At 38.4% G+C, this 24550-nt stretch overlaps 1 protein-coding gene across 4 annotated transcripts in view; it reads right to left on the reverse strand.

Annotated features, from left to right (window-relative positions):
• LOC127429009 (G protein-coupled receptor kinase 6-like) overlaps positions 1-24550 on the reverse strand; it is a 55344-nt gene that overhangs the window by 21225 nt on the left and 9569 nt on the right. For all 4 annotated transcript variants that reach the window (XM_051677732.1, XM_051677734.1, XM_051677733.1 and 1 more), the window contains one exon: positions 4008-4120. In XM_051677732.1, the coding sequence (XP_051533692.1) occupies positions 4008-4120 (113 nt within the window). The remainder of the gene's footprint in view (positions 1-4007; positions 4121-24550) is intronic.

A 24550-nucleotide genomic window follows, 5' to 3' on the forward strand; every position in this document is an offset into this window, starting at 1 on the left:
TTGGATTTCAAGAAAGTCAAGTCTCAAAAAATCATTTTTAACACTTTTATTAGTTTATTTAATTTGTTTACTGACAGTGTCCAGGAGTGCATGTACAGTTGTGGCCAAAAATATTGGCACCCTTGGTAAATATGAGCTAAGAAGGCTGTGAAAAATATGTCTTTACTGTTTATCCTTTTGATCTTTCATTCAAAATATTCACAAAAACCTATCCTCAAATGGGTATCAAACAGTTGCAATAAATCCCAAACCCTAACCTTGATTTTGTGGTCAATAAACCATTTTTTGAGGTAATTTTGATTTTGTTTGTTTCAATCATTGTGCTGCTAGAAGATCTAATCATGGCTCATTTTAAGCTTTCTGGCAGTGGCAGCCAGGTTTTGATTTTTGTATCTGTTGGTATTTGATAGAGTCCATGATGCCATGTATCCGAACAAGATGTCCAGGACCTCTGGCATAAAAACAGCCCCACAACATTAAAAATCCACCACCATATTTAACCGTGGCCATGGGGTACTTTTGCATATGGCTACCTCTCTGTATGTGCCAAACCCATCTCTGGTGTTTGCTGCCAAAAAGCTCTTTTTTTTTGTTTCATTTGACCATAGAAACGGGCCACATTTGAAGTTCCAGGAGTGTCTGGCAAACCAAGGATGCTTGAGTTTGTTGTTGGATGAGAGCAGAGGCTTTTTTCTTGAAACCCTCCCAAACAACTTGATGTGATGTAGGTGACTTCTGATTGTAGTTTTGGAGACTTTCTGACCCCAAGACCCAACTAAATTCTGCAGTTCTTCAGCTGTGATCCTTGGAGAAATTTTGGCCACTCAAACCATCCTCCTAACCATGCATGGAGACAATATAGACAGTATACAGGGTCTGTGCAAGTAGGCTCACTGGGGGGAATACATACTTGCGCAGCCCCCGGCCAGCTGTGTGCCAGAGCATCTGGGCAGAGGGGGGCCCCCATCGAAGAATATCAGTGGGAGGTTTCTCAGGAGGCAAATAGGTCTACTTGTGCTATGCCGAACCGACTCCAAATCAGCTGGACCACACTTTGTCTCCCCTGAGCGTCACCTGCCGCGACAGCACGTCCGCTGTGGCGTTGAGGTTGCCCGGGATGTGAGTGGCCTGCAGCGACCTCAGTCGCCGCCGACTCCATAGGAGGAGACGGCGGGCGAGTTGCGACATGCGCGTAAGCCGCCTTGATGATTTATATATGCTACTGTCGCTGTGTTGTCCGTCCGTCCAACACATGCTTGCCCCAGATCAACGGCAAAAGCCTCCACAGGGCGAGCAATACTGCCAGCAACTCGAGGCAGTTGATGTGCCAACACAGTCGCGGTCCTGTCTGGGGGGGGCGTGGCTGTGAGCGGCGCCCCGAACCCAAGAACCAATCATCTAGGGGAGGGTGGAAGGTTCCACTCCAACCCGACACATGCGGCGGCCCGGGCAAGCATGGTGGTCATCTCGCCGTCAGCCTCAGACTGGGCGGGCCGACCCAAAGGTGGCAGCCCAGTCGAGTCCTCTGCGTCTCCAGTACGCACTCCAATGCAGCAATCGGGCACTCATCCCGCTCCGGAGCTCCAAAGGGACACTAAGCTGGCCCTGGGTCGAGCTGGTCACCTCTCAGAACTCGCCGGGGGCAAACAAGCGTGCTGGGGAATGAGAGGTCCGCGGGGATTTACCCGGCGGAGCCTCGCCCATTGAAGCCCCCAAATCGCCTCCAGCACCAGCCGGGCCGGCCTCGTACCTGGAGGTAAAAGGCGAGGCGCGGCGGGCGGCTAGAGTGGCTTTCCCCTGGAAGAAGGAAAGCCGCGACCGCAATGTTGCCATGGTCATATTCTCGCAATGAGAACATGAACCATCAACGAACGCTGCCTCAGTGTGATCGCTGCCCAGACACGTGAGGCAGTGCCCGTGGCCGTCGGAAGCGGACAGATCCGCATCCAGGAATCACACAAAGACGGAAAGGCATCTTTATAAAGACGCGTCTTTAAAAAGATGTTCAACGTCATTGTGTGTGCTCTAATAGAGAAAATATACTCTTTAGCAGGAATATACACTCTTTTAGCACTGTCGAAGCGCCCAGGGGCGAAATCTGCACTCGTCGTGCAGAAGGAGAGAAAGCCGCTGGAAATGCGCCGTATATCCAACAGCATATGCTTCTTAAGAGGTGAATGGAACAGCAATAGTATTCAGCTCGCTGATAGTACAACCGCTCGGCTCTGAAGAAAAAATCTGAATGAGTAGTTGCGAGCCAGCTCCTTTTATACCGGTATGTCCGGGGGAGTGGCATGCAAATTCCACTCGCCAATTCTTATTGGCCTTTTTTCAAAGATCTGAGGTGTTCGGGGCTCTCAAGAGTGACCCCTAGTGTCACTACATCAACACAACGTCGAGTGAGTGACAGAAGGGGAACAATAAATTCTGTTCATAAAAGGCATTTGAAAAGTACCAAAAATCATTGCCTGGTAAAAATGTTTCTATGTCAGTTTTAATGTGATGTTCATATAACAACTTAACTTAAACTGTCCCAGGGCAACTCATTTTAATTTTGTATGACAATAATGACAATATGGACAGGTACAAGCAAAATAATAGGGGTAAAAAGTGCATTTCACAACTGATTTTGCACAATTCTGCACAGAATAATTATAAGATATGATAATACTGATGCAATAGTTTGAGAAGTACACCAGTACAATAAAATGAGCCGTAATGTTTCTATTTTTAGGCCTAACTTTTTTATTAACGTTTGATTTTTGATTAAGAACATTTAAAAGTCATTCAATAATGAGCATTGAGTGGTTTTCTCTTTGTGTGTGTGTCAATACTGTTGTTTTTGCAAATTGAGCAGCAATAAACTTTATCTGTTGCTTGTGTTATTAATGGAGACCCATCCTAGTTATTAATGAGTACCACCAATCTCATTAAATGCAACGGGTTCAATTACAACGGCTCATTGATAAACGAATATACTGTATGTCCAAAGAAGGCTTCCTTTTAACTGAAAGCAAGGAAAGTCCCTTATTTTAAGGCCAAGACTTTGTTAACTGTATACTGCGCATTTGTTTATAAAACGGCACAAGTAGAGTGTCTTTACGGAACGTGCAGCACCAAGGTCTTCAAAGTGAGGTAAACATCAGCAAGTTTTTTTTTCCGTGGGTGTGCTCAGGTACATGTAAGACGATACGCACATCGAGATGTTTATGTTGTAGCTTGCAGAAACAGAGTAAATGGTAGTCTGCATTCCATATCTGAAACGGCATGCCGTGTCAAAATATTTACGGAAAAAAAAAATAGCTGAGGGAAGATTTACCCTAAAACACAGGATTTTGGAGAGTAAAGCTGATCTCAAATCAAGATGCTTAGCGGAGGGTCTGGCAACCTGTTTGCATGTAATTTTGCTCCTCGCGCAGAAACATACTTGCACCTACTCTACTATCTGAGTAATGGGTGTGGTCAAGAACTACAGGCATTTCTTCTAAGCTAAACTTGCTGGTGGGCATTCAACTGAGGCAGAAGCAATGGTGCAGATTTGACCCCAGCATTCCTGTACAGCGCTGGGTCACCCAGCGTCTAAAAGGGGTGGAAACAGAGAAACAGTACAAACTAGGGATAAAGGGAGTTCAAGAGAAGTTATTATGAACTGTATTAGTGGTGAAATTAATGTCAGATGATATAAAGGATCTCTTTGATTGGGAAGACTTGGCTCTGTTCCAAAATCTAGTGAGCCGCCTCACTGTCTGACATCTAAGTAGTCAGCTACCTTCTAAGGGGCAGTTCACACATGACGTTGTGTCTGTCTGTGTTGTTTTGGAATTGTTTTTCTATGTAAACATACATTTAAATAGAAGATTAGGCCATTCCTTGTGAAATTGCTCCAGAACTCGCTTCAGCTTGTTTGTTTCACTGAATGCAGGCCAGTTTGTTATGCAGATGTAAAGAGAAGAACCAAACATGTTTTTTTCTTTAAAGTAAAAAGTAATTAGTGATTCGTTTCTCACCACAGCATCTAAAAATTTGACACAGCGTCTCAACTCCGGCCTGGTGTCGCAGAACTGCCGGAATAGCAAGCGTCCGATTGGCTGCCTCTCACAAAGGCTGTTGTAGTCTTTCTCTGTGGAAACAGACCAGTGAGAGACACAGTGACTAAGGGCTTTGAAAATGAGGAGTTAGGCGCATCCACACACACACACACACACACAGAAAATGAGTAAATATAATTGGGGCCAATCGATGAATACAATAAAAATCAATAGCACTTTCCTCACTTCTACTATCGCTGAAAAGGAAACCTTAGACACAGAACCATTAGTTGACCACAGCCAAATAGATAATAACATAGACAACATCCTCAAAATATTAAAAGCACATTTCAGGTTTGGTAAAGCTGTTCTGTTCTAGACAAACCCATGCAAAAAGCACAACATGGGTGGGTAAAAATATAGATTTACCGATGCACTGCATTCTTTGTTTGAACAATCTCCACATCAATACTTAAATCCCGAGATCGATCTTTTACTCTATGCGCAACCCTCTACTACAATGAGTGGAAATCACTTGCATTAGCAACCAAATTTAAATGCGAATAAAATGTATATTGGCAACTGACTGATAAATGTTTCGATTGATTGTGTGGTATAGAATTGTGAATCAGAATCGAATCAATAAAACTGTATCAATACCCAGCCCTAGTGCACAGTATTGACATCCAGAGTAGTTGTCGACCGATGCAATAAAAAAAAATATTTTAAGATTTACATATTTAAATTTCATAGCAACATTCCATTAAATTGAATTGAATAATCTATAAATCTATCAAATTTAAAAATCCTAAATATTTTAAGTTGTATTAATTTAATTTAGTTAAAAATTACTCAACTCAATATGATGAAATTTTGTTATGAAATTGAAATAAATCTCAAAAATAGGCTAAAATATTAATTTTTTGAGTATATGGGTTTTCAATGGCCAATGCCGAACAATATCCAGAGAGCAGTATGGCAAATGGCTGATATAATGCTGATAGAAACATACTGTATTTTCTGGAAAAAAAAAGTAGCACCTGGTCAAAATCGTGTTGTTGAGAGAAAGAAACAAAACATTTTAAGATAAGTCACATCTCTGTATAAGTCGCACTGACTGAGGTTTGTTATTTCTGATATTTGCAACACTCTTTATTCTGCACTGATTATCCGGTTCACTGACTGAATGTTTTTTTCTACAAGTGTGATGAAACATCATTTTGTGGGCATGTGAGAAGTTGCGTTGTCAGTGGTCTACAGTTTGTTAGAGCAATAATTTTATGATGGACAGAATATTTAACCTGGCTGTATAAAATGCTTCTACCATCTCTATGACTGATGTTTTCACCTGTTTGTGTGTAAGCATATGTGTTTTAGTGAGCAGTTTGTTTGACCGGCGGACATCAATTACGTATAAATTATGTAAATATGGCTCCGATTTACTAAAGGTTTGCGTGTATAAAAACGTCCAAACTTGATAGCACGCTAAAAAAAAATTCAAGCTGATCTACTAACTAAGTCTTTTAAAGACTGCATCTTTCAGATGCGCAAAATAGCACCTCTCGGCAATTTTCACGTGTTTCCCTAAAATTAATATGCAATTTAGAGGTGTGCCTCCAAATGCGCATAATAAAGGGCGGTGTAGATGCAAATGAATCAAATTGCACCCACAAAGTGATTTATCAAGCTTGAAAGTAATTTCAGAATCGCAAACTACAAGAGCAAATGAATACGAATGAAAGGCAGGTATTAATCTGATATGCACTGTGCATCATGCTGTCATTGTGACAAAAAGGAGACTTTGAGAACAGATAATACGTAGAACACCCTTTATTGACACACATTAATGTGAAATTAAATGAATACTTATGAAAAAACTGTTTTATTTGATTATTTTAAAACTCGATATCATAACTGATAACATCATCAGCCTACTAACAAATTATGCCCAAATTAGGTTATGTTTTAAACATTGTTTTTAACTGCCAAAATATTTCGAAATATTTTAAGTGGTGGTTCTTTCCAGTAGGCAGGCCGATACACACCTGTATGCCGAACAGGTTTCTTCTTGATCCCCTTGATCACAATTATCAGCACAGAAATCATAGCAAGCATAGTATACAGTATCCTATAGAAAATAACGTCTTTTTAATAAATGTATTCTTAATATGAAATATATACCCAAAAATATTTCAAATATTTAATATATGCATCTGGTCATCTAAAATCAATTTATAGCCTAAATCTCTCTCTGCTGCATACACGCACACACCGCGTGGGCATGTTTGGACTAAACATCATATTATGCAATTATTTTAATTATTTAATAATTGTTTAATTATTTGTTTTTATTACAGATCTGCTTCTCAGTCAAAACCCGGCAGCACCAAATCTGTATTCATACCTAACAAAAACTGAGAGAAGACTTGGAAACAACTAAGAAATGTACTTTTTATCTCAATATTTTTCCTTGCATCTGGATAAATCATGTATGTATGTGTAGAAATTATATATAGTTGCCAAATAGGTCTACAGCATGTCACGGAAGGCTACATCCACAATGTGCAATTAGGCAAAGAAATGTGTGATACATATTCTACTAAAAAGAGTGAAGCCCATTTTTTGTGGCAACCGGAACTGGTGTAATTTCAAAAAATGATTGGACCGAATTTATTAACTGGTTACCAGCATTTAAACATAAAATGTTCACTCTGGAACAACTGAAAGGGACTTTGTTCCTGTTTTCGGTTACGCTCTGTCAAAAATGTTGTTTGTTCTCTGTTTTTGTTCCTTGAACCGTTTTTAGTCCCTGTGTGCAACTTTTGCAGTGGCAGTTACTTTAAATGCTGTTCTAGACCATGTCTTTGGCCATGCAGCTGACACAGTGGTTGAAATGTGTGTGATTATGGGCTTAAGAGAATGCATTGAAGTGAACAGAGTGGGAAGGCAGTGGCCAGAAGGAGCAGCTGAGATTTGCATCTGCTGCTCAGGTATATGCAAAGAGGCAGCAGAGGCAAATGGGAGTGTGTTGACCTGCAGCAATATATAGGCAGTGTGTGGGAGGCTGGTATTGATAGCAATGCTGCATAAATACATAGAGAGCTTACAGCTACTTCACACCACTGCTGGCACAGTGCAAAGCGGTACCGTAGATAACCATCAGCTTTATTGCTGCTGATCCATGCTTGTTTTAATAAGAGTAGATGAGATAGCATGATAACTTAAAAGCAATATTTGTCTTTAGTTTAACGGTTTGTTCTGAATTTAAAGTGGTCATATGTTGTGCTTTAGATGCTGGTCTCTAGCATGGGATTCTGGTGTGTTGTGGTGACCATGGTTTTGCCAAGTAGTACATGTTCTTGAATCAATATTCTTGTTATTCCTGGAACAACATCCCTAATATTATATCATATTAAAATAAAATATCATAAAATATCATTTGATATTTTGATTTTAGAGGTAGTTCATGGTTAGGGTTGGGTGTTTTAAACTAGCTGGGTTTCCATCCACATATTTATCTACAAATATTGGGATATTGCATAAAAAATGTTGGATGGAAACACCAAGATGCAAATAAAATCGAGAATTTGTTCTTTTTTTTTTTAATTATTTGTTCGCACATCATGCACATAAACTACAATGGAAACACATTTACTGAATAAATTCGAAGATGTGCACGAAAAAAGTAATGTGACTTTGCTTCAACAAGTCATGTGACTGAATAATTCACTAATAACAGGACTATTAGTTGATCAATCTTTGCATAGCATCTCAAATGTTGCTCTGGTCATTCTAAAATACCAAAGCCAAAGCCTGTCATCAAAATGATTGGCTACAATTACCTCCCATAACTGCCGGACAGGTGCTCGTTCCCAGATATAAGGCATCTGATGCCGATCACAAACAATCATGAGGTTTGTTAGTGCTGGGTTAGTCTGCATGCTCTAAATGTAATTTATTAAGTTAAACAAAAGATTAACAATGGCTTCCCCAGTAGCTCTGACCTCCATTTTGTGCCAATTTTTCCAGAAGTGATGATTATGTTCTCTTCAACACATGGGATGGAAACTCTGCTTTATAATTTATAATTATATTTATTTATCACACATTATACATTTGCACATATACAGTGAAATTCTTTTTTCCACATATCCCAGCTAAGCTGGGGTCCAAGTGCAGGGTCAGCCATGATACAGTGCCCCTGGAGCAGATAGGGTCAAGGGCCTTGCTCAAGGGCCCAACAGTGGCATCTTGGCAGTGCTGGGGCTTGAACCCCCGACCTTCTGATCAGTAACCCAGAGCCTTAACTGCTGAGCCACCACTGCCCCGTTATTTATTCACAAATTGCTTTTGTGGTATTCTGATTTTTAGCAAAAATTACATTTGTAACTTGGATGGAAACATTGTTACTGAGGGTCAGGTTAGGGTTAGAAAGGCTAAGGTTAGGGTTAGGCATAGGTTAAAGATGGTCCTGGAACATGTCTTTCGAATATTCATGATACTGTATATTCGCAATTATTTTCAAAAATTCAAAACATTTTTGTTAATATTGCAATGATTTTAATGTTTTTATTTAGCCACTAAGTTTCCTAGAGTCTATGGTATTAGACTAATTTTGTGATCCCTCCTCATCTTGCAACTTGCAAGTATGAGAGCGTTTAATATTTTAATAGTGTCTCTGATTTCAACTTCAGGTGCAAAAATAGAGTTAACACTCTGTCAAAACGTTGTCAAACACTGATTCAACGGGTATCATTGGGTATTATCACCTAAAATGTTAATGGAGGTTTCTGTTTTAGTAATGAACGGAAATGAATAAATAGGGGCCATTCTGAACGTGTTCTTGCAATAAAAAAGCTAGACGCAGTGCAACTAATTGGACAGTACACAGGTACCTGGAGACGTGTTTTTAAAAATTGAAGTTCTTTTAACTTGAAGTACAAACCGGCCTTTAAATTTACAGTAGCAAAAAGTATAATTAATTCTAAGTAGGGGTTTAAGAATGATCCGAAGTGGAGAGGGGCACATTATAAAACTAATCAGCTTCACTTATGAATATTAATCACTTAAAATGATGTTCACCCAGTATCTACCAGATTTACTGAAAAGAAGGCGTTCGTAAACAGGCACTAGCTATAGTATGCTGCTCACATCTTGTGCGTTGCCCATGTTTGCCAACCTTCTGCTTGGTCTTAAAATAATTTTTCAGGTTCAGTATAAATTAAGCTTAATCGACAGCATTTGTGGCATAATTTTGATTAAATACATTTTATTTGTCCCTCCTTTTCTTTAAAAATAAAAAAATAAAAAAATGTACTGTATGTGGCTGGCTAAAATTCTTTCCTTTGCACTGAACAAAGCAAAAAAACTCTTAAATTTGATTATATCATAAAGTGGGGGACATTATAAATGGACTTCAGTTAAAGTATTAAAATTAGGGCTGTCAATTGATTAAAATTTGTAATCGAATTAATTACATGGTATGCCGATTAATTAATCAAATTAATCGCATACATAAATATTTGCTGAAAAAGCCCCTCAAATAACAGTAATTCAGCATAATAATTATATAATTAGAAATAGTATAAATAGTTATATTTAAATAATTATAAATAATTTATATATATATATATATATATATATATATATATATATATATATATATATATATATATATACACACTAATACAGAAAATTTTAATGCATTACATTACTTGGGCACACAAGTTAAGCATTAAAAAAGACAATACAAAAAGTGGATTTAGAATGCAATATATTGTTTATTTCCATATTATTGAACATAAGCCTATCATTGGCCTACAGTTGACAGCAATCCATTTTGCAATTGAATTCGTCGTCAGTCCGAGTTTTATTATAAGGACTTGTCTAAGGACGCGCCAATGTACACCTGCGTCAGACAAATGCTTTTGAAGCATCTCAGTTGTGTTGCGTAATAAACATACTGAATTAACTGTTAAATGGACAGCCCTAATTAAAATATAAAATGCTATTAACGTGTAGACTATAGCCGTTTTTAATGGCTTTAATTAAGAATGGATTTCATGATGTCGTTCCATCCATTTGTTGGTTCAAACAAGGTCACTGTCATGCTAAAAACTTTAATTTGCCATTGTTTAGCTAGTGGGGGTAATTGTCTGATAACAAAGTCAAATATACAGCCAGGGAAATATACAGTCAATGTCATAAACCTGAACTTAAGGCTCATGAACTCAGTTTTGCACTGGTGGCTCACAAAGCCACATAGCCCACTGGAGCCTGACATGGAAGCCATTTGCCCCATAATGACTTTTAGGAATATGTGCCTAGGCATGGATTCATGCTGTACATGTTGTTTTCATAAAAAGTAAAAATGAGTTAAGGGGGTTGCACACCAGATGCGTCTGGCAGACGACATGGTGCATTCTAAATTCGAAACAATTGTTTTCACATGTGTCGGCAGCACCCAGCTACGACACCAGAGGCTACTCATAATTCTGCATCATCACGGATTGCCTCTCACATGATTTTTTATTAAATTCGAAAAAAATTATTATCAAACGACATTGTTTATTTTTAGCCTCAATTGGGTGAGACATTGTGTAGGGTACAACGGGGCTAAAGGCCCCGCAGGGTAAAAGGCGCCTTTGATCTTATTTTCCCCAAAACACTAAACAGAAACAAAAACTACCACAGCACTTTCCTGAACACCTGTTTGACACTATGCAAAGCAAAAATGTTCTGATCCATGAGATCATTGTGTGCAGTGTCTAAAGTTTGATTTTGAGGCAATTTTATAATTTTTTTTAATATTTTTTAAAATGCTATAAAAGCTAATGAAAATCTCTGAAAATAAAAACATTATTTTGAGACAAAATTACAAAAATGACATCATTTTCAGTTTTGTTCGAGGTCATTAAATCAAAAGTTTTTTTAACAACTGTACCATAAGTGAAAGGATGGTATTTGGAATAAAATGTCCCCCTGTTGCAGGGGCTAAAAGCCCCCATAAAAAACACATTGTTTTTCTTAAGTGGGGAGAATACATTTGTTCTGAAAAATTTTCAAAGTGGGCTCACACTGACTCATCCAATCACTATGGAGATTAATTTGTTTATAGAATACATTAATTTTATAAAATGCCAAATGTGTTTGAAATTAACAGGAAATTGTGCACCCTTTTCTGAAATAGTTATTTTGAATTAGCATTATCTTAATTTGTTACAAAAAAAAAAGAAAAAAGAAAAAAGAAACATCATTCTGTCTCAAAGTTATTTGCGTTAGTTTACAAATTTTGCACAATAACTACTGTCCCTATATCTACGTGATATCAGTTTAAACCTAGGGGCCTTTTACCCCAAGTGTGGGGTAAAAGGCTCCCTAACCACCTTTTTTTAAAAACTTTCCATTATTATTTATTTTCACACAAATGATGTTGCTCCATCAATATTCAACAAAAATAAAATAAAATTTTTGATCTTGATACACTTTGTGACCAGAAAAAAGCAAACTTTCCTTAAGTTGTGCCTTTAGCCCCTTTGTACCCTATATGTACACTGGCGACCAAAAGTTTGAAATAACGTACAGATTTTGCTGTTTTGGAAGGAAATTGGTACTTTAATTCACCAAAGTGACATTCAGCTGATCACAAAGTATAGTCAGGACATTACTGCTGTAAAAAATAGCACCATTACTATTTGAAAAAGTCATTTTTAATCAAATCTAGACAGGCCCCATTTCCAACAGCCATCACTCCAACACCTTATCCTTGAGTAATCATGCTAAATTGCTAATTTGGTACTAGAAAATCACTTGCCATTATATCAAACACAGCTGAAAGCTATCTGGTTCATTACATGAAGCTTAACATTGTCTTTGTGTTTGTTTTTGAGTTGCCACAGTATGCAATAGACTGGCATGTCTTAAGGTCAATTTTAGGTCAAAAATGGCAAAAAAGAAACAGCTTTCTCTAGAAACTCATCAGTCAATCATTATTTTGAGGAATGAAGGCTATACAATGCTTGAAATTGCCAAAAAACTGAAGATTTCATACAAAGGTGTACACTACAGTCTTTAAAGTCAAAGGACAACTGGCTCTAACAAGGACAGAAAGAGATGTGGAAGGCCAGATGTACAATTAAACAAGAGGATAAGTACATCAGAATCTCTAGTTTGAGAAATAGACACCTCAAATGTCCTCAGCTGACAGCTTCAACACCAGTTTCATGTACAACAGTAAAGAGAAGACTCAGGGGTGCAGGTCTTATGGGAAGAATTGTACAGAAAAAGTCACTTTTGAAACAGAAAATCAAAAAGAAACGGTTAATGTGGGCAAAGAAACACAGACATTGGATAACAGATATTTGGAAAAGAGTGTTATGGATCTTAACTCCATTGAGCTTTTGTGGGATCAGCTAGACTGTAAGGTGTGTGAGAAGTGCCTGAAAAGACAGCAACAACTATTGCAAGTGCTACAGGAAGCGTGGGGTGAAATGTCACCTGAGTATCTGGACAAACTGACAGCTAGAATGCCAAGGACCCAAAAAGCTGTCATTGCTGCACGTGGAGGATTTTTTGATGAGAACTCTTTGAAGCAGTTTAAGAAGTTCTGAAATTTTTTTCAAATTGTAATAGTAATTTTTCACGTTATTAATGTCCTGACTATACATTGTGATCAGTTGAATGCCACTTTGGTGAATAAAAGTACCAATTTCTTTCCATAAGAGTAAAAATCTGTACATTATTCCAGACTTTTGGCCACCAGTGTATCATGTAGCCAACTCAATGCATTTTCAGTTACAAGTACATCTTTTTGTGGTTTGACAGCTTAAATAAAGCTTATTTAATGCTACATGTAAATTGCATAATGAACGTTGCCATTTCTTAAGACCTGAGTATACTTCGGTTGTCCAAGTTGCTGATTGCTCCGCGCAAAGTATGCGTGATGCATATTTCGCCATCAGCACAGGCCCAGATTTTCTCGACACATGGACAGTCCTCATATGTGCACATCGCCGGTGCATGTGCCTGCCGTTAACTGTACTAAAAGTGTATCACAAAGTCGTCGTAGTACGCAAGCGTCGAACGCTCACAGTCAAAAGGCAACACGGTCGACCAGGTGCGATCTGATCTGGAATGCAGAAAATAAAAGTATACCCGGCATTAATCATTCAGTTTGCGCAATTGCACCTGTTTCATACACTAACCTACAAACTCATCAGTCACTTTGTTCATGCTTGAAAAAGTACACAAACCTTCATAACATTTGTGTGTATGGTGACTAGATTCACAACTTTGAACTTCCACCTGCACCGTAATGCCAAGTAGAGGCTTCTAAGTTTATGAATCAATGATAATAAAACAAACCCCTCCATTCCCCTCCAAACTATTCACACATGATCTTTGACAAAAGTCAATAAGACCAGTTGTTTTCTCAATTCACTCAGGGTCGGTTATCACAATTTGACAGGCTGAAAAAGTCTCAAGGCTTTCCCCAATGAATTTTCTCAAGAGAATACCAGTGGATTCCAAGCACAGCAATTAGACAAGATTGAACAAGATTGAAATTTCTATCTGGATCTACATTATTCATCCACATTTATCTCTTGTTGTGGTTTCCATTTAAAACATTTCAAAAGAATTCACCTCTTAAGGTCAACGTGAAACAACATTCCCAACCAATTTTAGTTCCGCAATGTGATCCAGGACAAACAGAATATTCAATGAGAAAAAAATGTAGGCCGGGACTTTACTTTATCCATCTGGAGCTGATTGGATTGTGAAAAGTGGCCATTCCATACCAAAATGTATCCAGACCTAAATGTGTTTGCAGTTGATTGTGGAGAGGAGAAAATTTTGTTCCAGGAATCAGGCCATATTTATTTATGCCTGGGAACCAAGATGGTGACCAGATCGGAACGTGGAAGCTCATGGTTAAGGTCACCCTTAAAAGCATCCTGACGTATCCCAATCGCAACGTTTTATTTACAAATCTTTTGCTATCTGCTATTATTACTATAACCTATGATAACTGGCATAAAATTACTGTTATCAATTACCTACATTACCAACAAAAGTAGACTAAAACAATGCCTAAATAGCTATTTGGCCACTGGTTAACATATTATTTTCATCTGCCTAACAGCCTAGGTCACGTAAGCTGAAATGAATAGTTGTTTCAGAGGCTGGGCAAGTTATAACATTTTGAAGAAATCTTAAAAACACACACAAAAAATCTTCGGAATAATGTACAATAATGAACTGAGCACAGTTAGACCAGGGACAATTATTAAAAGTTAATTTATTAAGAGTTCTGTGACAAGGAGGAGGGCGGGACCAGGCCGTGACTACGCACGCATGGCCCCCAATCGGGCTAATCAGCTGAGGAGAGGGATAAGTGCAACGAGATGCGGCAGTTCGGGAGAGAGTTACAGGCAGCTGCCCCAAAGGAGCAGCCGCAGCCATCCGCCGGCGGACGGAGGAGTTGCTACCATCCGCCTGGACGCGGAGGAGCGGCCGCCATCCGCAAGGGGAGGAGGAGCTCACTGCTGGCCACCAAAACGCGGCGGGGTTGGAAGAACGGCCACCGGCCGCGAGGGGAAGGGGGACTCGCTGCCGACCGCCTGGAGCAATAGAGCCACTGCCAGGGGCGGGGGAGTTCCCTACTGGCCGCCAGGGGTCGGAGGACTGGCTCCGGTCTGCCCGGGGAGGAGCGGCTGTTGTCCGCCAGAGGGTGGAGGAGTGATCGAGGACTAAGCGATGGCATGTCTGGGAACCGGCGAGTACGTTTTTCTTCTCTCTCTCTCTCTCTCTCTCTCTCACTGTCGCTCCATGTTGGCCTTTCTCTCTCCTCTATTTTGTTTTGTTTTTCCCTTCCCTTGTCTCCCTCCCAGGTCGCGGAAGGTGGGGAAGGCCTCTGAGGTACATTATCAAACATAAAAATTGCTAGACAAAGCTGAATTATTTAGGAACAGACTAGTCCGCAGGGAATATTTTGATATAATACTGCTGACAAAGTGGAAAAAAAATCAAACACACTGATCTTCAGCCTCTCTAGAAGCAATAACGTGGCAAGGTATGACGTGTTCACAATGCAAAAAGATGAAGAGAGTTATTATTGAGAGCAATGGGAACACCCTCGGCATGCAGGGTTTAAAATAAACAGAAATGCCCAAAGGCTGTCCTTTATGTCTTGAGCTCTTCCAGCTCTGTCCATTTTAGCACTTTCAATGTTTATATTGTTCAAGCCTTTTTGTGGTTTTGCACTCAAGTTCTCTCTTTAGACACTCAAGACAAAGAAGCCAGTGTGATTCTGATAACACTTCAAGGAATAGTTCACAAAAAAATGAAAATTCTGTCATTATTTACTCACTCCCATGTCATCCCAAACCAGTATGCTGTTATTTTTTCAGTGGAACACAGGCAGGGCTGGAAAAAAACTTTTCGTTAACTGCGATCTTCATTTGAACGATCCGATATCAGTTCTTAAAATCCCAGGATCTATTTTTATCTCTATGCACAATCCTCTGCAAAATAAATTGGGTATGTTTTACGTTTTGTGTTCCTCAGAACAAAATGTGTAAATGGGTTTGGAACGACATGTGGGCTATGATGAGACTCTCAAAATGATCTGCATTCTTTGGTGAACTATTCCTTTAAGAGGCCTGCACCACTAGTGTCACCAAACAGAATTGTAAAAATAATGATAGCTCACTTATAGTTCAGTCTTGACAGATCTAGACAACTGGTGCTGGGAAGGAGGAGGGTTTCAATGAGAAAACTCTTGCAGCGCTACAATGAGACTGGCTTAACAGCAAATGACTGAAGCAAGACAATTCAAATGCTAGAAAAAAAAAGGAGTATGTGAGATGATTGGCTGACAGATTACACATCAAAGGATCAGTCTGCACAATGTAAAGTTTCATGACTGAACTAAAAAATATTTTTTCTCATCATATTAAGATGGAAAAGGAGAAAGTATTTCAACATCTAAACAAAATACACACTTCAGTTTAAATAAGACATGTTACCCAAGCTCTTGGAATAAATAAAATTCTACTAGCTAATTTAGGATTGTAAGGACTACGAAAGATGAAGCTCCTTCTTTATGTTTCAAGACAAAAAGCATGTGGAAAGGCTTGAGGCATTACCTAATGGAGGAAACAGGAACTAAGCGAGCAAGACCCAGGCCACGAGTTGTATACTAACTGCCCATGGCACAATGAACAAACACACACCAAATGTTTCACTTCCTGCCCAATGCAAGTCGATTAATATTCAGGAGCAAACGGTTGTTTAAATGCAGCTAATTGAGGAGGGGCAGTTTTATAAAAAACATTTTTAAAAAAATCAAACAACCTAGGACGATGACTTTTAGCCATATTACATTCATTTTCCTTTGAACCGATGCAAGTTTTATCAATGAAACAGAGGAAGCTTTTCTTCACCATCAAGAATCGATGTTTGCACAGAGCAGACTTCTGGGCGGCTCGCAGCTGATACCCATCAAAACCGCATCTCATTTTCTGTTTCTGATGGCATTAGGATAAATTAGACTCCAACTTAGAGAAAATCATATGATTGAATTTAAACTAATAGGGACTTTTAATCCCCCTAATCCCCATTACTAAATTATACATCTGCGTACATTTACTGTAACTGATTTTTAGTGGAGCTTGAAAAGACAAGCATCACTATTCAGGGGTAAAAAATAAGAATGGCCCATTGACATGGGGCCAGTTGACAGAACTTTTTGTTTGGACACATAGCTATTTATCACATTCTACGGACCAGTGGTCTATATATCAATTCAGGTTTAAGCTAGGCTAGCTAGGAAAATGTAAACTTAGTTTGATCAAACTCAGTTTGAATTTGTAGTACAAGTATGGTGCATAGGTTTTCATCTGGTTTCATCACCATTATAACGTACACTAAACTGCTAACCTGCAGGTTATGTTCTCAGTCACAGAGCTCATACAGATGGTGGACCAATCAGCTATGAGCAAAGTGATGTCTCTGACACAATAAGGTCCATCCTTTCATCTCTCTCACTCCAATTTAAAGTGCACTCAAAGAAACAATTTTTGAAATCCACAAAATTGCCTTTTTCTGTTAAATATTTAGAAATGTACTGTACTAAATCATAAAATGACCATAATATGTCATTAGAGAATTAGGAATCATGCTAAGTTGAAATCCTGGCTTCTCTGATAACAATGCTATAGCCAGTATATTCTACTTTGAAGTTTCCATTCTGGGCCGGAATTTCATTTTATGTTTTGGCCCGTGTGATCCCGCCCACTGCCCACTCACCAACAGTATTTCGACACTGCCGGGTTGCCAGATTTGAACAAGTTTGCAGGCAAACAACACTGCGTGCTGCAGCCATGGAAGCCAGCAAACGAACTGGATCAGAAATAACAGATTCCACCCGACATAAAAAGCCTCGCCGTCCGTCTGAAAACCACCATGACCAGAGGCATAGTAAAACAAGGTTAAATACTGGAGATGCTTTGGAGGATGGAGACAACTTGAAGCCCAGAAATCCTTTAAAACGAATGCTGAGTTGGCTAATTTGCGTGTCAACATTCTGGAGTTTCGAGTCTGGGGCGGAGCAGACAATTCTCCAATATTTTGAATTTGGACTGCAGTACCCATTTCAAACACTTGTTGTCAATCTTACATATAGCACCTTTAATACATTTATAGACACTTTAATTGTTTTCGCGATCATTTACCCACTCTTGCCATAAAATGTAAATGAAAAAATAAACCTAAAATAAATCTATGAATAGCAAGTAAGATGGATTAATACATTGTCTGACCTTTATGACTTCCACTTACACATCGATATCATACTTTTTTACATCTTTCTCACATTCAGAATTTTTTCCAACAGTCCCTTCGAGCTCTCATGGTACCAGCGGTGTTTGTTCTTGCTGTGTAAATGTGTTTAAATTCATCATAATTTTCATAATGATCTAAAGCTGAGAAGTAAATGACTTTCTCACGAGAAGTGAATCGTCTTCATGTTGCATGCAATTGGCTGTTCGGTTCAGACATCATTCATTCATGTGAACGTGCTCATGATCTAATCAAAAACTAAGGATCACACTTTTAAGTTGATAAAGAAATTTGATAACCAGCGTCTTAATACCACTTACCACTGATTGGATTTGGTGGGTTTTGTGAAGCTAAAATCAATCCTGGAATCCTGAGTTTGTACAGCTTTCTTTTTGATATATGGCACAGAATATCATAGATGGGTTCCTATAAAATCTGTTTTATTTTTTCCTAAGTTCTTTTTTATTTGATTTTTTTTCTTCCCCAAATTCCATGTTTTACGTTTAAATTACATATTTATCATAAAACTTACATTTAAATATATAGAACAATTAATTTTCAACAAAACACTGCAGCTACTTTTGGTCAAATAAAGTGTTATTATTGCAGTTTAATAATCACACTTGGTCACATCACGGTTTGAATTTGATTTAAATGTCCAATTCAGTGAGATTTCGCATTTTACTGTTAATTATAATTTTATAAATGAATTATGTGATTTATGACTGATGTTTGTGTTTTTTGCATAACAGAAATCATAGACTGGGGAAGGGCTATTTTGACTTGGGCCAGTAAGCAACACCCTAGCAATGCTCTAGCAACCATTCAGAGAATAGCAACTGCATAATAATCAGAATCAGAAATTATTCAGACCCCTTTATTTTTTTCACATTTTGTTATGTTGTAGCCTTATGCTAAAATGCTTTAAATTATACTTTTTTCCACATAAATCTACACTCCATACCCCATAATGACAAAGCAAAAACCAGATTTTTGATAACTTTGCAAATGTATTAAAAAGAAAAAACTGAAATATCACACTGAAATGAGTATTCAGACCCTTAACTCAGTACTTAGTTGAAGCACCTTTGGTTTCTTTGATTTAATTACGGCCTAGTCTTTTTGGGTCTTTTTGGGGTCTTTTTGAGTATGATGCGACAAGCTTTGCACACCTGGATATGGGGATTTTCTGAGATTTTTCTCTGCAGATCCTCTCAAGCTCTGTCAGGTTGGATGGGGACCGTCGGTGGACAGCCATTTTCAGGTCTCTCCAGAGATGTTCGATTGGGTTCAAGTCCGGGCTCTGGCTGGGCCACTCAAGGACATTCACAGAGTTGTCCCTAAGCCACTCTTGCGTTGTCTTGGCTGTATGCTTAGGGTCTTTGTCCTGTTGGAAGGTGAACCTTCGGCTCAGTCTGAGGTCCTGAGTGCTCTGGACTAAGTTTTCTTTAAGAATATCTCTGTATTTTGCTGCGTTCTGCTTTCCTTCAACCCTGATCAATCCCCCAGTCCCTGCCGCTGAAAAACACCCCCACAGCATGATGCTACCACCATCATGCTTCACAGTTGGGATGGTATTGCGCATGTGATGAGCGGTGCCTGGTTTCCTCCAGACATGACGCTTGGAATTGAGGCCAAACAGTTCAATATTAATTTCATCAGACCAGAGAATCTTGTTTCTCACAGTCTGAGAGTCCTTTAGGTGCTTTTTTATGTGTCTTGCACTGAGGAGAGGCTTCTGTCTGGCCACTCTGCCATAAAGCCCAGATTGGTGGAGTGTTGCAGTGATGGTTGTCCTTCTACAAGTTTCTCCCATCTCCACACATGATCTCTGGAGCTCAACCAGAATGACCATCGGGTTCTTGGTCACCTCTCTTATTACCTTCTCCCCCAATTGCTCAGTTTGGCCGGGTGGCCAGCTCCTGAAGAGTCCTGGTTGTTCCAAAATTCTTCCATTAAGAATTACGGTGGCCACTGTGCTCTTGGAAATCTTCAATGCAGCCAAAAAATGTTTGTAGCCTTCCCCAGATCTGTGCCTCGACACAATCCTGTCTCTGAGCTCTGCAGGCAGTTCCTTTGACCTCATGGCTTGTTTTTTTTTCTCTGATATGCATTTTCAGCTGTGAGACCTTATATAGACAGGTGTGTGCCTTTTCAAATCATGTCAAATCAATTGAATTTGCCACAGATGGACTCTAATCAAAGTGTAAAAACATCTCAAAGATGATCCAGAGAAATGGCATGTACCTGAGCTAAATTTCAAGTGTCATAGCAAAGGGTCTGAATACTTAATACTTATATTTCAGTTTTTTCTTTTTAATAAATGTGCAAAGTTATTAAAAATCTAGTTCTTGCTTTGTCATTATGGGGTATAGATTGATGTGAAATAAATAAATAAATTAAAGCATTTTAGCATAAGGCAGCAACATAACAAAATGTGGAAAAAAATGGAGGGGTCTGAATACTTTCTGAATGCACTGTAAATGTAAATATCTAAAATGTACTTTTATTTTGTTGCTTTAAATGTGCATATTTATGTTTTTTTTCTGCTTTAAAGGTGCACTTATTACAATTTCTTTTTATGTTGAGCTGACACCTATAATGCCGAAGATGCAGCATCATGCAAAAACAGAAGTTCTCAGTTACTGATATCATTGGCTATGTTTACATGTACACCAATACTCTGATTATTGCAATAATCAGAGTATAAGGAATAATTAGATTAAGATGTTTACATGATTTGGGCAAACCACTTCAATCCCATTAACATGCTACTTGCCATTTCTCTGATTATCTGCTGAGAAATATATTCTTTTAATGCTTTTTTATAAATTTATATTTATTACAAAAAACAACTTGTTGCAAATATGTCTCTTTAAATACAGCTTGGCATAAGGAAAATTCGTCTTTTTGAATGATTTATTAAAAGAAACACTTCATATGAGTCATTTTCGACTACATTGGATGTGCTGTCTGTTTTGATTCGCTAAAAATAATCGGTTCATAAGAGTCATTTGTGTGTAAATCGGAATTCACACGATGGATGTTGTTGTGTTTCAAGCACAAACTAATTTCAAAGACGTGTTTCCTTTCCATTATTTTGCAGCATTTGGCCTTTTTAATCTCCCCAACATTCAATCCAGACTGCAAACAGACATTCACAACTTGGGAAAATATGTTTTCTTGTGCCGTGGGGATTTTAGATGAGGGAGCACCAGTGCTGGAAAATGGTGCATGGAACTGCCGTTTTACATGAAGCCGAAAAGTAAGTGCAGCTTTTTCTTTTTCACGATGTTTTTGAACCTGTGCTTGAGTGGAACATTATTAGTCTGCATTACTGGTGCAGGTGCACTTTGATCAGAGTGGAAGAAATTTGATTTTGCCATATAACATGCCAGTATAAAGCGATTAAAATAGGAGTACTCCACATATCTTACTCCGATTATTAGCATAATCGCAATATCATAATTGCAATATTCTGTTTACATGAGCTACAGTTTAATTGCAGTATTGCCTTAATCGCATTATAATCACATTATGTGGATGCATGCAAACGTAGCCATTGTTAAAATGTGCTATTTGCAGTCAGCCATGATTAATTTATTCAGTGAGTGAAAGCATCCAATTACAAGGGACTATTGAGATAAAGTGAGTTATATTCATCTAGTCTCCTGGTCTCAACAGGGTACAAATTTACTTTTTGCCCACTATCTACAGTGGTCGGTAAATGCCCAATTTTACCGGCTACTTTGACTTTTTACCAGCCACGTTTACATACTGTGTGTGTGTATATATATATATATATATATATATATATATATATATATATATATATATATATATATATATATATACACACACACACACACACACACACACACACACACACACACACACACACACTCATTGAGCACTTTATTAGGAACACGTGTTCACCTACTTATGCATCTGTTTATCTAATCAGCCAATCGTGTGGCAGCAGTGCATAAAATCACACATATACGGGTCAGGAGCTTCAGTTAATGTTCACATCAACCATCAAAATGGGGGAAAATGTGATCTCAGTGATTTCAACCGTATTTGAGTATTTCTGTAACTGCTGATCTCCTGGGATTTTCATGCACAACAGTCTCTAGAGTTTACTCAGAATGGTGCAAAAAACAAAAAACATCCAGTGAGTCGCAGTTCTGCGGATATTAGTTCAAATAATAGGGTCAAACAATATTTATGACTTAGATAAGACCAGTTAATTTACCACAAGAAGCAGATTTTTTAGGTTAACATTTTTTTCAGTGACTAGTATGACTAGAGTCTTCATCTCATGTGAGTGAAAATAATTTTAAACAGTTTTTTCAAAGATACTATTCTACTATTACTATTTCTTTCTGTTTAAAAGTTTAGCAATTAGTGTAATTACTGAGTGAATATTTAAAGAACAAAGTTTTCAGTGTGAGAACAGAGGGAAATCTAAATGTGCACGTTTCTCTGTCATTGCACACACACAAGATCAAATCAGCACCAGGAAGTTAAGAATGATTGTGAAACCCCTTATGTTTCTTCCACAACCGTCCTGCAGCAATGCTGTTCTACACTATAATCCTCCTACACCTAAATTACGCAGAGTTACAAATACCAAATTGACCGAATATCAATATCATGACTCCAACAATCATAACAGTGTTTTCGCTGCTTTCAACTTGCACGTATTTGAATAATACATTTCCTTTTACAAATATAAACATAGTTGCAGGTGTGGGGGCGGGGGTGCGCGCAGCTAGACGTTGCAACAGTAGGTTTGGTAATAATATTTTTTGACTTTTTCTAAAGGAAACTGACTCAGCAAAAGATCCTGCAACCTCGTTGGCTACAAGGCTCGCATTAATAACAATCTGAATTTGAAATTGTTTAATCCACTCAATATATTCACAATCATTTTGGTTTGCTGCTGAGAAATCAATGGCATTAAGTGCACATTTTGCAGCTTTTTTTGTGATCAATGTCAAAAAATGACAGTCAACTTCCTCTTTCTGGCCTGCCCACAGTTTCTTCTCCTCTACAACAGTTGTGCACTCACCCTGTGTACTTTGTTGCTGACAGAGGCATGAAACTCTGCAGCCAACCTACATTCTCAAAATCCCGCTCTACATTTAAGATGTTGAATTTATAAAGACATACTTTTGAACAGTAATACAAGAGGATGAATAATCCATATTGTGACTGCAAAATGACTAGAATAATGTATTACCCTGAGAAGGAGCCAGTAAGATAAAGATAGGAAATGTGTGTTTGCTTGTGTGTGTGCGTGGGTGTGTGTGCATCAATCTGTGTGCTAGTCTCTGCATATGTCTGAGACCACTGATACCTCCTGATTGCCAAAAACAATGACAAGGGAAACATCTCCTGTCCAAACAAACAACAGGACCAATCCATGCACCCAAATGTGCAAATAACTTTATGAGACAATTAATTAGATAATTAAATAATAATTGTATTAATTTGTAACTACACTTTTTTATATTCGGAAGAAAATTATGCTAGGGTTTTGTGGGTTGGTTGCCTGGGCTTTGCTATGAAATTTCTAAGGCCATGGTACTCAACAGAAATCTTTTTGTGGCCCGCGTGATGTTATTGAATGTGTATGAATTTTGAGGTGTCAATTTTCTAACGCCTACGGTGATTCTCAGTATTGCTAAACTGCTGAACCGCTATAGAGGAAAAGAAAAGGCAAACGGATTAAAATAACGATTTAAACGACAAATCCGTGAATATAAATCTAATTATAAGCCACTTTATACATAATGAGTGCTGGGTCAGTCTGCACGTGTGCATTGATAACAGTTTGTCCGTGCTCTCAGTCACTTTAAACATGCACATGCTGAGTCGCTCTTCCACACCTGCTCGTCACTGCCATAGCGCGAATCAAACGAGCGTCTGGTGATCATGCAATAACAGAGTTGAGCGCTTATGGAGCTAGTATTGGAAATAAATGTCTTGTTTTAAAGGGGAACTATATCTCTGGTGTGTGTGTGTGTGTGTGTGTGTGTGTGTGTGTGTGTGTGTGTGTGTGTGTGTGTGTGTGTGTGTGTGTGTGAGTGTGTGTGTCCAGGTATTCCCTACATAGTAAAACCTAAAATGTTTGACATTGTGGGGACAATCAGTCAGTCCCCATGAGGAAAACAGCTTATAAATCATACTAAATGATGTTTTTTGAAAATGTAAAATGCAGTAAGTTTTCTGTGAGGGTTAGGGTTAGGGGATAGAATGTAACATTTGTACAGTATAAAACCATTATGTCTATGGAGAGTCCTCATAAAACATGAAAACCCAACACGTGTGTGTGTGTGTGTGTGTGTGTGTGTGTGTGTGCGTGCGTGCGTGCGTGTGTGTGTGTGTGTGTGTGTTCACTACGTGGCCAGTGTGTCATGACAATCTTTGACAGTGACAACAGAACAGATCATCATCTTCATCATATCAGCATATATGGCACCATTTTTTTTACATATCTCAAAATGTACATTTTAATTGTACATTGCCATTTTTTGAGAGTGGTGTATTCTGCTGCAGTATGTGGTCTACTTGTAAAAATGTGGATCTTTTAAAACAAACAAAAACACATATTGGCTTATATATAATCATGATAATAATAGTATATCAAAGTTTTATTTTCTTTAAAGTACCACACT

Source organism: Myxocyprinus asiaticus, chromosome 38, assembly GCF_019703515.2.
Source record: "Myxocyprinus asiaticus isolate MX2 ecotype Aquarium Trade chromosome 38, UBuf_Myxa_2, whole genome shotgun sequence".
NCBI classification, from domain to species: Eukaryota; Metazoa; Chordata; class Actinopteri; order Cypriniformes; family Catostomidae; genus Myxocyprinus; species Myxocyprinus asiaticus.